At 46.8% G+C, this 12395-nt stretch overlaps 1 protein-coding gene and 1 long non-coding RNA gene across 3 annotated transcripts in view; one reads left to right on the top strand and one right to left on the bottom strand.

The window, feature by feature from the left end:
* The window catches only part of ADCY2 (adenylate cyclase 2), a 194346-nt gene extending 187142 nt beyond the window's left edge, over window positions 1-7204 (bottom strand). For both annotated transcript variants that reach the window (XM_069808829.1, XM_069808830.1), the window contains exon 1: window positions 6789-7204. In XM_069808829.1, coding sequence (XP_069664930.1) covers window positions 6789-7016 — 228 coding nt within the window. In that variant the 5' untranslated portion in view covers window positions 7017-7204. The remainder of the gene's footprint in view (window positions 1-6788) is intronic.
* A 432-nt stretch (window positions 7205-7636) lies between these two features.
* On the top strand, window positions 7637-9369 carry LOC138690251 (uncharacterized). Its single transcript, XR_011329052.1, has 2 exons — window positions 7637-8318; window positions 8354-9369. It is a non-coding gene; the product is annotated as an uncharacterized lncRNA (long non-coding RNA).
* The last annotated feature ends 3026 nt before the right edge of the window (window positions 9370-12395 follow it).

The raw sequence follows: 12395 nt of genomic DNA, 5'->3' as shown, positions 1-12395 counted from the left end.
ACTGACCTCAGTATCCACAGAGGGGCTCCCCTCACATCCCAATCCCCCAACTCCCTGCAGGTTTCCCCTCTTAAATCTGTTCTCCCACAGGTGTTTCCACTGTCACTGACGGGCTCAGCCTGGGCCAGAGGCAGGTCCGGCTTGGAGCCCGGGGAGCTTCCAGCAGCTTCTCACAGGAGCTGGCCCTGCGGCCCCTCCCCACTACCCAAACCCCACCACACAACCCCAAAATGCACAGCTTGGCTATGATTGGGGTGTAGGCACAGGATGAAACCCTACAGGTGTTCAGGTGCACCTTGTTCCCATGATGCTGGCACACCCTGCAGCTCAAGAGATCTGCAGATCACTTCTACCTGTGCTCAATGTCCATGCCACCATCAGCTTGGAGTGATGCACAGTGCAGTCTGGAAGATTCCAGTGACTGCTACCATTATAATGAGGAGAAGTTTTCTTACAGCATAAATGTAGGGACTGTGATCTCTGGTTAATATCCTTAATCTAGGAGACCTCTTGAAGGCTGAGCCAAGGAAACCTATTCACCATTTTTATAGGAGTTTTAAGATCCCCACAAATGGGTCAGATATCTTTGTCCACAACAAGGTGCTTGAAACCAATTTAAAAAATTTTGAGCAAGATAAGCAGACAGGTATTCACAGGTCCATGGAGATCCACTATAAAGTTGCCAATACATGATTTGTGAATCCACAGAGCTGGTTTGATGCTGATAAAGACAGCAGACAATCGTAGCCCAATCCATCATCTGTCTTATTCCCATTGCACCTCAGTAAACAACAGCTCTAGTCGGTATGTTATTTGTCATTTTTGTCAGCTGCAGTAATGATTAGGAGTTGTGGATCCACCATTTTGAGTCACGACTTGTGACATTAAATAAGCTTTCCACTGCCAGGGTATCCACAAAACTTTAATTTATTAAAAGTACAGTTCAAGGCTAAGTACTTTTCCAACATAGCCATACCTATGGTTTTATCCAGTTTATTTGACATCCAGGTTATTCAATATGAAGGATGAAACAGAGGTATGCAAAGTAAGGTTGCCACCAGCACCTCATTGTCTGGATGGCTCTCTGTCTCCAGGCTTGCTAGGGACTGGCAAAAGCAACAAGCTCTTAGCAGCATTAAAAGTAACCACAGACCTACTGGGAGTGTCATTAGCAAATGAAACAAGAAAAGGCCCAGACTAACAAAACCAGACACAAAGCTAGGCAATTTCTGCTTCAGACAGGAAGATGCAGCAACCTTTATGAGCCCAACTAAAGAGGTAATACTGGTTACCAAAGTCATGCTCAGACAACCAAAGATACTACTGGAAGGAACATTTCACAGGATCGGCAATATCCTAAGACTGTATCAAATAACCAGCAATTATAGCTGCCAAATAGCCAGCAACTGTAGCTGGAAGAATATATTTTAATATGGTGCCTAGAGACAAGAAAAAAAAAAAATTAGAAATGTAGGATTTCCTCATGGAACATTTTAACAGGGGACTTGAAAGCAGAACTGTATGCTCAATTATAGCTGGAATTATGGAAAGAAAAACACACTAATGTTTGTTTTGCATTCTTCCTCATCTCGGTAGTGGCAATAATCTGGCACAATGAGTTTAAGAGGAGGAAGGATACCTCCTGAGCACAACCACCACGGCATCAAGCATGCAAACAACCCTGTCTCTGCCTGTCCTTCAATTAGGGAGGATTGTCCTACTTCATTACCTTTGCCGTGACTTAGCTTTCTTTTGGGGGGAATGGATATGCTGGAGTTTCAAAACAGTACAGCAGATGCAGACCGAAAGTAAGGCAAAGCAAGGATTCCAAGGAATGCTTTCAGACCTTGGGTATTCTTGGACTTTGGGAAGACAGCTGGTGCTCTTGAACCAAAAAAGCTTTAAATTACACAGGGCTGATCTCAAAAGATTTCCTAAAATTGAGAGTACAAGTGAACTTGCAATACAGCTGTATTATTCTATGCAATTAGGTTATAACAGAGCATCTCATGAATAGGGATATAACATCACCACAACATCAGTGTGGTGACCTTTTGGTGGGGACAGATGAATTTTTCAGATCCAGAGTACTGATGAGAAAGAACATTACCAAAGGCATGCAGCAGATGCCCTTATGCAGACACCTAATCACATGAGACACTACGATGAGAATGACAGAACATGTCTTCCAAAGCTACTTTTTCCACATGGACTTCAAGACTTTTCCCCCTCCATTTCAGGATGAGATTCTGATCATAGAAATCTGGAAGGCTGGAAATTTGGGTGATGCCCAGTTTTTACCAGAAGCAGCAACTATTTCTTTTAGAGTAAGACCAATCAGAAGGAGGGAGGGTTTGCTGTCATTCTGACCAAGGGCCCAAAGAAATGGCACACCCCAGTTCAAGCCCCAGGAGGCTTACAGGACTCTTCTGATCCTCTTCTCTTCACACAAAGACAGCTCCCTGCCAGCCAGGCTGGCAGCTAAGAAGTTTTAATGTGTTCCTTCAGAACGAGGCAGCTACCTCTGCTTCCATGCAGGATCAGCTGAAGGTAAATTCAGTCAGTCTGATGCCAGAAAACCAGTTCCTGCAGAATGTGCATCTGCCGTGTTGCAGGCACACCTCCCTAGTTAACGGTACCCCCCCTTTAAGGATTGCCTACTCCCTCTTTTGCTACAGAAGGTGTTTGGGCACGTCAGTGATGTAGTGTGCAGCCAACCTTTAGTTTCTTGGATTTATGAATCAGTAAAAAGGCTCAGGAATCATAACTGAGCCTACCAGCATGATCATGAACCTTCCAGGAACTTCAAAGAAGTGGTTGAGGGGGTAAGTAATACCTCTGCTTCACAGACAATCATTAGGCAGCTAACCCAAAGCCATCTCCTGGTGCTTTAGAAGAGGGAAGGCATCAGAACACCACATTGTAGAAGCACTTTTCACACAGCACATGCTCCACTTGGCCAATGATACCATCAAGAAGCATGCAGCTCCACATCAACATCGACACACTGACAACCACAAGAGCTTTACAAGGTCACGTGTAACAGCAAGGATTTGGGAGACAGATAAGGGCTTGTGTTAAACACCGCACAGCAGGCTTGCAGTCTTTGAGCAAGGGGCACAGGCCAGTCTAAAGCAACCACACGTCTATCTGGCAGCAGACTGGTGGACCTCGAGTTTTGGGAAAAGGGACAAAAAGAATATCTTGCCAGACATAGGTCTTCTCCCACTTACTCCACAAGCGCTAAAAGATTCTGATATCCCTGAACCATAGGTTTTTATTGAAGCCTGTATCTATGGGCTGGGCACTCTTTATGTGTAGAAAATACATAGATAAAGGAAAGGTATGGCCTTCCAATAAACTGTACAATTTGGGCATCATCCCCGTTTTCAGTCACAGGTTTTTTTAACCACCTAAGAAACAAAACATCACAACTGCAGATATTTCAGATGCACTCACATTTTACATCATGAATTTAAAAATGGCATTTTTTTTCCTCCTACAAACTGCAGTTACAACAGACATGCTCTGGCCAGAGACAAAACTGTTCTAGATACCACTAAAAAAGATCATAAGTTTTTAGTACTAAAAGGTAGAGGGGGGCAAATATTGAGTTTGTCCTACATATTCTATTGAAAGAACAAGACAATAACCAGACAGAAAATGAAGCTGACCTCTGGCATTTCTAAGCACTGGAAGGCTTTCACAGGTTTGGGAAAATAATTTACTCTTTATCGATTAAAGCAGCAGCTAAACATGGATGACTGATCTCATTTTGCCAGTTTTCAGTTCCCGCCAGGTACAGAGAAAAACAGAGGATGCTTTGACACAGGAAATTCAAAGGTTGATACCATCACTACATTATTTAAAACTCCAAGTGTGAATGGTCATCTTTCAGACTGACTCTGGGTGTCTTATATCTAGTGTTTGAGGAGATAGAGCATTTAATTCCAAAGGTCAAAATCACAATAGTTTTCTGAAACAAACAAAAGCAAAATCTCCCAAGAAACCTCTCTCAGTAACAACAGCAGTACACTGCCTGAAAGAAAAGTAATCAGACTTCCAGGCACACTTTGTAAGTAATCTTGTTTACTGTAATTTTGCAACAGCTTTTATAAATTTTTCATCTGAAAGCAGGAAGGCTACAGCTCGTATTCTGACAGGTTGAAATAGCTGAGTAAGTGGAATACATCCCAGTGTGGTTGGCTGTGTTTGGGAACACTTAAGAACACACTGCCAAAAAAAAAAAAAAGGCAACTCAGACACCACAGTGATGTATTTTAACAACCAAATAAAAAATTAAAATAGAAGGAAAGCCTCTCACTTCCACTGATTACAGGGGTTTTTTTAAGAAAGCCTAGAACATAAAAACAGTTCATGCTTCACCAATATCCATCTTTTCTTAACAATGTCCAATCCCACGTTCCACGTTCTAAGCTGTTCTTTGAAGTACAGGTGAGAAACACAAATCAAGTGTTCTGATGAGTCATTTTGGAGTTTTGTTTCCACAACAGGCTTAACTAATTTTCAGTAAAATCTTAACTGCTTTGTACAAAATCTAAAGGAAACAACTGTTAAGAAAGATTTCCTTTACCTTCAAATGCACAGCACAGACCTAAACAGAACTATCCCACTTCACTTCCATTGCGCCTCCTCTACAAAATTAAATCTTCTGTCAAAACAATCACATACATACTGGATGTGCAAAATAAAGACAAGGATATTAATATTGGCTATCGTGGCTCAGACACTCCTAATTGCATGCCCCTTGTTATATCACCAGGCATTAAAAAAATGACTAAGATTCCACAGCTATATAAAAAGAGTATTCTTTATTCAGATGAGGGAGAAACAGTTCTAAACCTTCAGGAATATTTTAATCACAAACGCAACAAGAGCTAGACTGTAATAAAACGCTTTTAGGTGAAACTCTGGGCAGGGCTCCAAATGATTTTGTCCAACATCCTGTGGCTGGAAGTCCATATAGGCAAGCTTTCTCTCTGCCTGAAGTTACCTTTATCCATCTACTGGAAACTTTAAGGATGAACCCCACCTCTCTCTCCACTCACCCGTCCAGTTGTTAGCCACAGGAAGATAAAGGCTCAGGAAAAAGGTTTTAAAAGCAGTTTTTTTCCTCTTCCGGTATGTCTGGAATTCCAAATGCAGACTGAACTATAAAATTCACTCTTTCTGAAGTAGCAAGACCTGGCAAGATTTGTCCAGCTCACAGTTTTGTTTCTGTAACTTTCAGCAGTCCTTCAGTCTGGGCCCAGTGTTATGCCACCATTGCTATCACGAATTATTTACCTCAAGAAACGGAATTACAAAAATAAGCATGTGCAACTTGTAAACAAGCTGTAGATTGCACCATGACTAAAAGGCAAGAAATTTAGTGCTAAAAGCCCCAGTTCTGCTGCCTTGACTGCAGGCGAGTATTGTGTCCATCTCCACACCTAAACTATGCCTCAGCCTTGGTATCTGATGGACTTGCATTTCCATCATTGGTCCCTTCAGCCCTGACAGACAAGCACCCACGTTAACACACCAGAATGAGATAAGGCGTCGAACCTGTATTTTGTACACAGAGCTCCAAAATGGAAACATTTAGGCATTAAACAACTGAATTATGAGGCATCACCATTACTGGCTTCACATTAGCTCTTTTACAACTGTTCTGTGTGTTTAGTAGGAACGGCAAAGCTCAAAAACCAATTAATACAAATACCAAAAGGAAATAAACCATCAATTAACTCTAAGATTAGCTAATCCTGCAAGCAGTTCCCGCAGTTTTTAAGATAAAAGTTCGGTCGTAACAAGCAAGAGAACTGGATTCTCTGTCTGTTTAAGCAAACACTGTTATGGGCAGTGCCTCTAGAATAGAATTCGTTAGATTATGCTAACCTATTCATCCTTGCTCTTAGAGAACACTAGCTCTATTCAATACACATTAAGCCTTCCAGAAAACCATTAGAAGATTATTTAAAAAAAAAAAAAAAAGGCTGAGACCCTCAAAATCCCCATTCTTTACTTCAGAAGTATACAGTAACGCAAACAGCCTGCCTCTAACCATTAGCAGCAGGAAAACTCTGTAAGGAGCAAGAATTTTACTGCCCTCTGCAGCTTTTCCTTTGCCTTCAACGCAAGGGCAAAACCCCCCAAATTTCTGGGTGAGGTAAACTGGTACCGCCTGTCATCCGCCGCTGTGACATATTTTTCGTCCCAAAGGCTGGAAGCACGCAGGAAAGGTATCCGACCGGCCAAACTTCACCTCCCCTAAAAACGACGGCGGCTCTGCCCCGAAAGCTTCCTTAAGAAAACGGGTCAAACGCTAGGAAATGGGGGGCGGGGGGGGCACAAGGAGGGAGCGGGCCCTGCCTCCTTGCCGTCAAAACGTGACCTCTGGTCCTGGTACGGACCGCATTTTTGTGCGGCGATTTCAAGAACCGAAGAGGCCAACACGGCGAAGCTGCCAGCGGGGAGGGAGCAGCGCCAAGGAATTAAGTGAATTAAACTCGATGCGCTCGTTGACTCCGTTTTCGCCCCACCAGCCGCCCTGCCGCTGCCCCGGCATCCCCTCGCACCGCCGGGCTGCAAAGTTTGGGGGGGGGGGGGGGTGTTGCCCGGGCCCCGCAGCCGCCCCCCAACTTCCCTCGGCAGGAGCAGCGGCACCGGCCCTCGCCCGCCCTGTCCCGCCCGGCTCGGCTGGGCTCGACGGAGGGCGCCGGGAGCGGAGCTACCAGCCGGGCGGCGGGGGTGCCGGGGTCCCGGACCGGGAGAGCGTCTCTTACCAGCCCGGAGGCGAAGAAGACGGCGAGCAAGGCCAGGCAGGCGCCCATCACGATGAGGAGCAGGAAGACGATGAGCGGGTGCTGCTGGCTCATGCAGTAGTAGGACTCGTAGAGCCAGTCCCGGGAGCGGGACTGCTCGCCGCTCGCCCCGCAGCCGCCGCCCGCCTGCTCTGCCCGCTCCAGCAGGTAGCGGCGTCTCCTCCTCCTCATCATCGCCTCTTGCCACATCGGGCAGAGCCCGCGCAACTCCCTCAGCGCCGCCGCCGCTGCTGCAGGAGGCGGCCGGCGAGTGGAGCGGGGCGCGCTCCCGCGCGGGAGGCGGAGAGGAGGAGCCGCCGCCGCGGCAGCGGCATGGTGCGCCGGCCGGCCGCGGCCGCCGCGCAGCCAGCCCGGGGCTCGGTGCGCCTCCGGAAGGCGCCACCCCGCCCGCACATGCCCTGCCCGGCTCCTCCTCGCCGGGGAGGGGAGCGGAGCGGAGCGGGCGAGCGCCCGAAGGCGGCGGCGGGAGGCGCCTCGGCGGGCCACCGTGCGCGCAGCCCCGGCCCCCCGCCCTCCGCCCCGGGGCCCGGGGGGGTGCCCGGGAGGGTGCCCGGGAGGGTGCCCGGGAGGGTGCCCGGGGGGCCGGGCCGCCTGCCGCGGCCCCCGCCTGCCGCGGCCCCCGCCTGCCTGCGCCCGCCGAGGGGCCGGCGCCTCTCCTCAGGGCGGCGGTGAGGCGGGAAGCGCGCCCTCAGCCGGCCCCGGCCGCCTGCCCCGCGTCGCCGCGCCGTGCCGCGCCGCGGGAGCGCGGCAGCCCCTGGGTCCGAAAGCCGCTTTGAAACGGCTCCCGGGGGCGGAGGGCTCGGCCGGTCGGTTTCGCTGGGTGCCCTTCCCTCCTTTTGAGAAACCGTACCTCCGTTCTTGCCAGAAAACAGACATCCGAGTTAGGAAGCGGCGCAACGCGCGTCACCCGCAGCTCTCCTTCCCCTGAAGGACTCGGCCCTGACAAAGCGGGTGCCTGAACCAAACTGGACGCGCAACTCACCGAGCCGAGCCAGCCGCCGCGCGCCGCGTTTGCCATTTTTGTAAGCGCGTGCACGCGGTTCCTCTTCCCAGCCCGCTGCCTCACAGAAGGGCCCTCCGCGCGGGACGGAGCCTTCTCTGCCCTCTCTGACCCGCTCTCCGGCCTCCGCTGGTGCTTTGCCGCGTCCTCTGTCTCCCAGGGGATGCAGGGCTGCTTAAGCGCTCCATGGCGAGGAAGAGGGCAAAGCCACACGGATGCTACTGGGCGTAAATGTCCCAAGGGTGGCTCCTGGTGACTGGAGTAATGCCAGGAGCAAGAGGGACTCGGGGGTGCTACCCTACTGCAAAGGTGAAAAACTGAGGCTACCGTAAGTGGTCCTGAGTGAGAGATTCAGAGCAGAGGGCTGACCGTGAGCCAGGTGGAAGAGAAGGCACGTAACTAGGATGCCACGGACCGAAACCGTCCCCTTAACGCCTGATGCTGCCTTCTTTGCCTGGCACTGTCCACCTTTTCATCCAGAAGCAGAAGAGGTGCATCAACCACCAGTTGTAACAGGGCACCAGAGGTGCATCAACCACCAGTGTAACAGGGCAGAGAAACCAGCAGTACACCCAGCTGGGAAGCCCTGTCCATCCACTTGCACTTCCTGAATTCCTCGGGTTTGAAGCAAGGATGAGGCCTGAGTGTCCCTGCCCCCTGTTCCTCTCAGCCGGCTGGAAGGAAGGAAAGCTCCTTGGCTTTCACTCTTCCTTCCCCTGAACTGCTTGCTGGGGCAGAAGGAACAGATGAGGAAGAAGCGGAAAGTTACAACTGCGCCCACTGTTCTGGGAGAGAGAGGGCGAAAAACTCTCAGAAGCAGCAGCGATAAGATTGAAGGATGAACACAAATCTATGTGGGGAGAACATTCTGGCAGAATTAATTGCCGGGAAGGAGTTAGTAGAGGTGGGTGTGAGAATTTTTGCAACATGAAAAGGCTTTGCTTGCAGTCACTTCAAAAATTGTGGAGTTGGCCGCCCTCACTGTCACACACACATATATAGTGGGATAAGCAAGGGGAGTTTAAAAAAAATCAAGAGACAAACCAGAATTACAGTATAAAACTTCTTTTAAAAGCAGATCGCAATGTTTGGGATTTGAAGGCATCTGAGTTTTGATCTCTCAAGGGTGGGAAGACCAATATCACATATGCACTTATTTACAATACAAGAATAATTACATGATTCTGTACAGACTCACAAAAGTGTAAAAGGTCAGAATAGGCAAAATTAAGCATGTTCTCTGTTCCCTGTATACAACAACCATCCCCCAAAAAGTACTGGAAGCTTACACAGTATGTTAATACAGATGACGGTACGGGCTGTCTTTCTTCCCCCAGCTGATTCTGCTTCAATGGCTTTCCACTACTTTCCACCTCTCCGGACTTGAACAGAAAAGGCCATCTCAAAGAGTTTACGATGACAATCATGTCATTTGTTTGTTATTTCAGTAAGATGTTATGCCCGTAAGAACTAATGCCTCATTATATTACTCTCATGCAATTTCTCAGGAAATAAAATTATAATTCCACAGCAAAAACTTAATTAACCCAAAGGCTGCCCAGTGGTATCTCATGCCTTTCCAGAACAATGAGTTCAGCGTAACTCTGTCTTCTGAAAGGCCAGACGTAAGGTGCTTCAAAAGCTGAGCAAGAGGAAGTACCAAGTTACGTTTCCATTTGACTTTGGGTTTTCATGCCTACCTGATGGACTCACCCCCTCTACTTTCCCTCTCCAAACTAGAAACCTGCATCTTTCAATTCATTCTTCAAACTCCAGCTGGGAACATCCCACACCTTAATGTCTAGAACCCCTATCAGTCCTTAGAGGAGGTCTATAATTAGAGGCAAAGGTCCAGCAAAAAAAAAATACCATACTGTCATGTAATTAATGACTGCGCCATTCTATATATGGACAAGGTAATTAAGACTGCACAGTACCTAAATCTGAATTTGCATGCTCTACTTTTTAACTAACATATTAACACTTCTTATTTCCCAGGATGCATTTAATTAAATGAACGTTATTACAGTCAAACGACAATTATGTCATTACTGAAGTTGAAATGCCATATGTTTTTAGAGACCTATTTCCCTAGGTAGCCTAAAATATATATCCTTACTCGGCCCAACCTGAAAGTTTGCTGTGCCTTGGGGAAAAGGAAGGAGCAGTGAATTTTCAACTGGGGTTGAAAAGCAAAGGACTTTCAGAAAAAAAGCTCTCCACCTTATTTCTCTAAAAGGGAAAAAAAAGCAAAGCTAGCACTTAAGATTGTCAGAAACTATCCACTGTGTACCCTTGGGACTCCAACAACATCAAAGAATTTGTTCCTTGAGCAGCTGGTCTCTAAGCATCTGCTGTACCCCTCTGGAGAAGCAAACCAACACAGAACAAAAGGTTGAGGTCCACAGCTGCTTGTCAAAGCAACCATGTGCCAGAGGCATTACACTTTCCAGTAGCAGATTGATTAACCTGGAGAACTTCTGTCTGGACCATCTCCAGAGGTCCCTTCCAGCCTCAACTGTTCTGTGATTCTGCGATATCACACCTTACTGCTAGTGTCAAGGGATCTGTGATAGGTCCTAGGGAGAGAGCTAAGTAGGAACAGGAGATACAGGAGAAGCTCCCGTTCCCCACATCACTCTCTTCGCCACTCAGGCTCGATCAATCTCCATAACCCCTTTCTTTTATTTTCTCTTCCCTGTTGTCTTCTCCTGCATGGGCGTTCTGGTCAGGGAGGCAGACTAGCACTCCACAGAGGGAGAATAGAGACAGATCCTTTGCTCTCAGCTACTCTACTCAGCACTGGGACATCCCTAGCCACAGGAAAAAATTGCAAGGAAGAGATGCTGTGTCCCACAGTCCCGCAACACAGCAAGCACGCAAAAGAGCTCTAGCCAGTGGCCTGAGCAGAATACACTGCCCACAAGTCCACTGGTAGCCAGACTCCCCTCCTCAGCAGCTGGCCACCAAAGTTGCCCAGAAGAGCAAACCCATCGCGATAGGCTTGATGCTGCACTACGGACACGAGGCTACATTACGCTGTGCTGCAGTCGCAGGGCAAGTTGCCCTGCCAGTAAGATTACAGACGGCCACCGGCTGAGCTGCACTTCCAGAGCTTGGCTGTGGCAGCACGGCCAAAGACAGGTCAACAAGCTCTGCTTAGCACTGCTCTTGGGGGACACCAGCCTCTGAGACATCCCTGCCGTGGGACAGACTGCACTTGTGCAAGCTTAGTAGTATTACTTAGGGAACCATCTACTCTTCCAGATAACCTGCTTTCAGGTAGGACATCTAGGGAAGGTGGGAGGAAAGGAATAAAACTCTTCAGTAATGTAAAACTGCTTAGGCAGTTTTATAAAATTCCAAATTACCTGGACAAACTCAAGACCAGTACCGCAGGCAGCTCAGGAAAGACCTGTTCAACATACAACTACCGTCAAAACACTTTTACGGCATTAGAATACATAAAGAATAGGATGATGAATAATTCAGATCATAAAATAATGCCTCTATATTGATCAGTCATACAGCTTCATCTTGAGTCATATTACCCTACTTACCTGATCTCATAAAAAATATTGCAGAACTAGAGACGGATTCTTCAGAACACAAGTAATCAAAAATAACAAGGAAGAGTTTATTCTATTTAGCAAGTGTATAGGACTGTTATTCACAGAAATGAAAACATACGAGGGAGCATAGTGAATGCACATAACATAAAAACTTTAGACAAGGCTGCTTGGAATCTTATGTTTTCTTTATCTTGTTTTTTAAGAAAAAAGGTAGACTGAAAATTTAAGGAATGAAGTGCAAAATTAATTAGTGGGATACATTATTTCACACAGCCTGTAGTTAATCTGTGTAACTCTGCCACGGGAGGCTTTAAGAACAAGAGTTTATTAGGGTGACAAAACAGATCTGGTTTTACATGGTTGTCAAAACAAGTCTGATAATCACCAATAATAACGTAAGTTACAAGGAATATCGATCCTATTGTTTCATGAGTAATGTCAGCACAAGGCAGCAGATACAGAGATGAGACAAAAATATGAAAGGCAGATATGTCACAATGGGTTTCTTGCATCTTCCACTGAATCGCAATGTAGCTGCTTTTTTTTTCCTCAGAGGCAGGTTATTGGACTGGATTATTCTTTATTTTAATTCAGTTGGGGCAAATTATGTTCCTGTCATTTTAAATGATTAGAGAAGATACTGATTTCCTGAATACAGCGCAAGACCATTGATTCAAAGACCACTGACTCACACAACACAATCTACATATTCTCCCTGCAAAAAGGAAGGTATATATATGGTAAAATTATTTTGTTTGTACACATTTTATTGTGATCTTTACTCCATCTGCACAATCCACTGAAAGTAAAACAAAATGCACCTAAAGCAAAACTGTAACTATGCAACCCTTCAAAATTATTGCAATGATCAAATCTGATACGTGGCACTTGCTGACCTACACAGGTTAATCAGGTTAACCCATACTACGGAACAGAAACATATAAAGCTAAACATAAAATGAGCAGTTAAAATAAATAAATACATGTAGCTACATT

This window comes from Haliaeetus albicilla, chromosome 21 (assembly GCF_947461875.1).
Source record: "Haliaeetus albicilla chromosome 21, bHalAlb1.1, whole genome shotgun sequence".
NCBI lineage: Eukaryota > Metazoa > Chordata > Aves > Accipitriformes > Accipitridae > Haliaeetus > Haliaeetus albicilla.
This window is presented reverse-complemented; position numbering and strand designations above follow the sequence as displayed.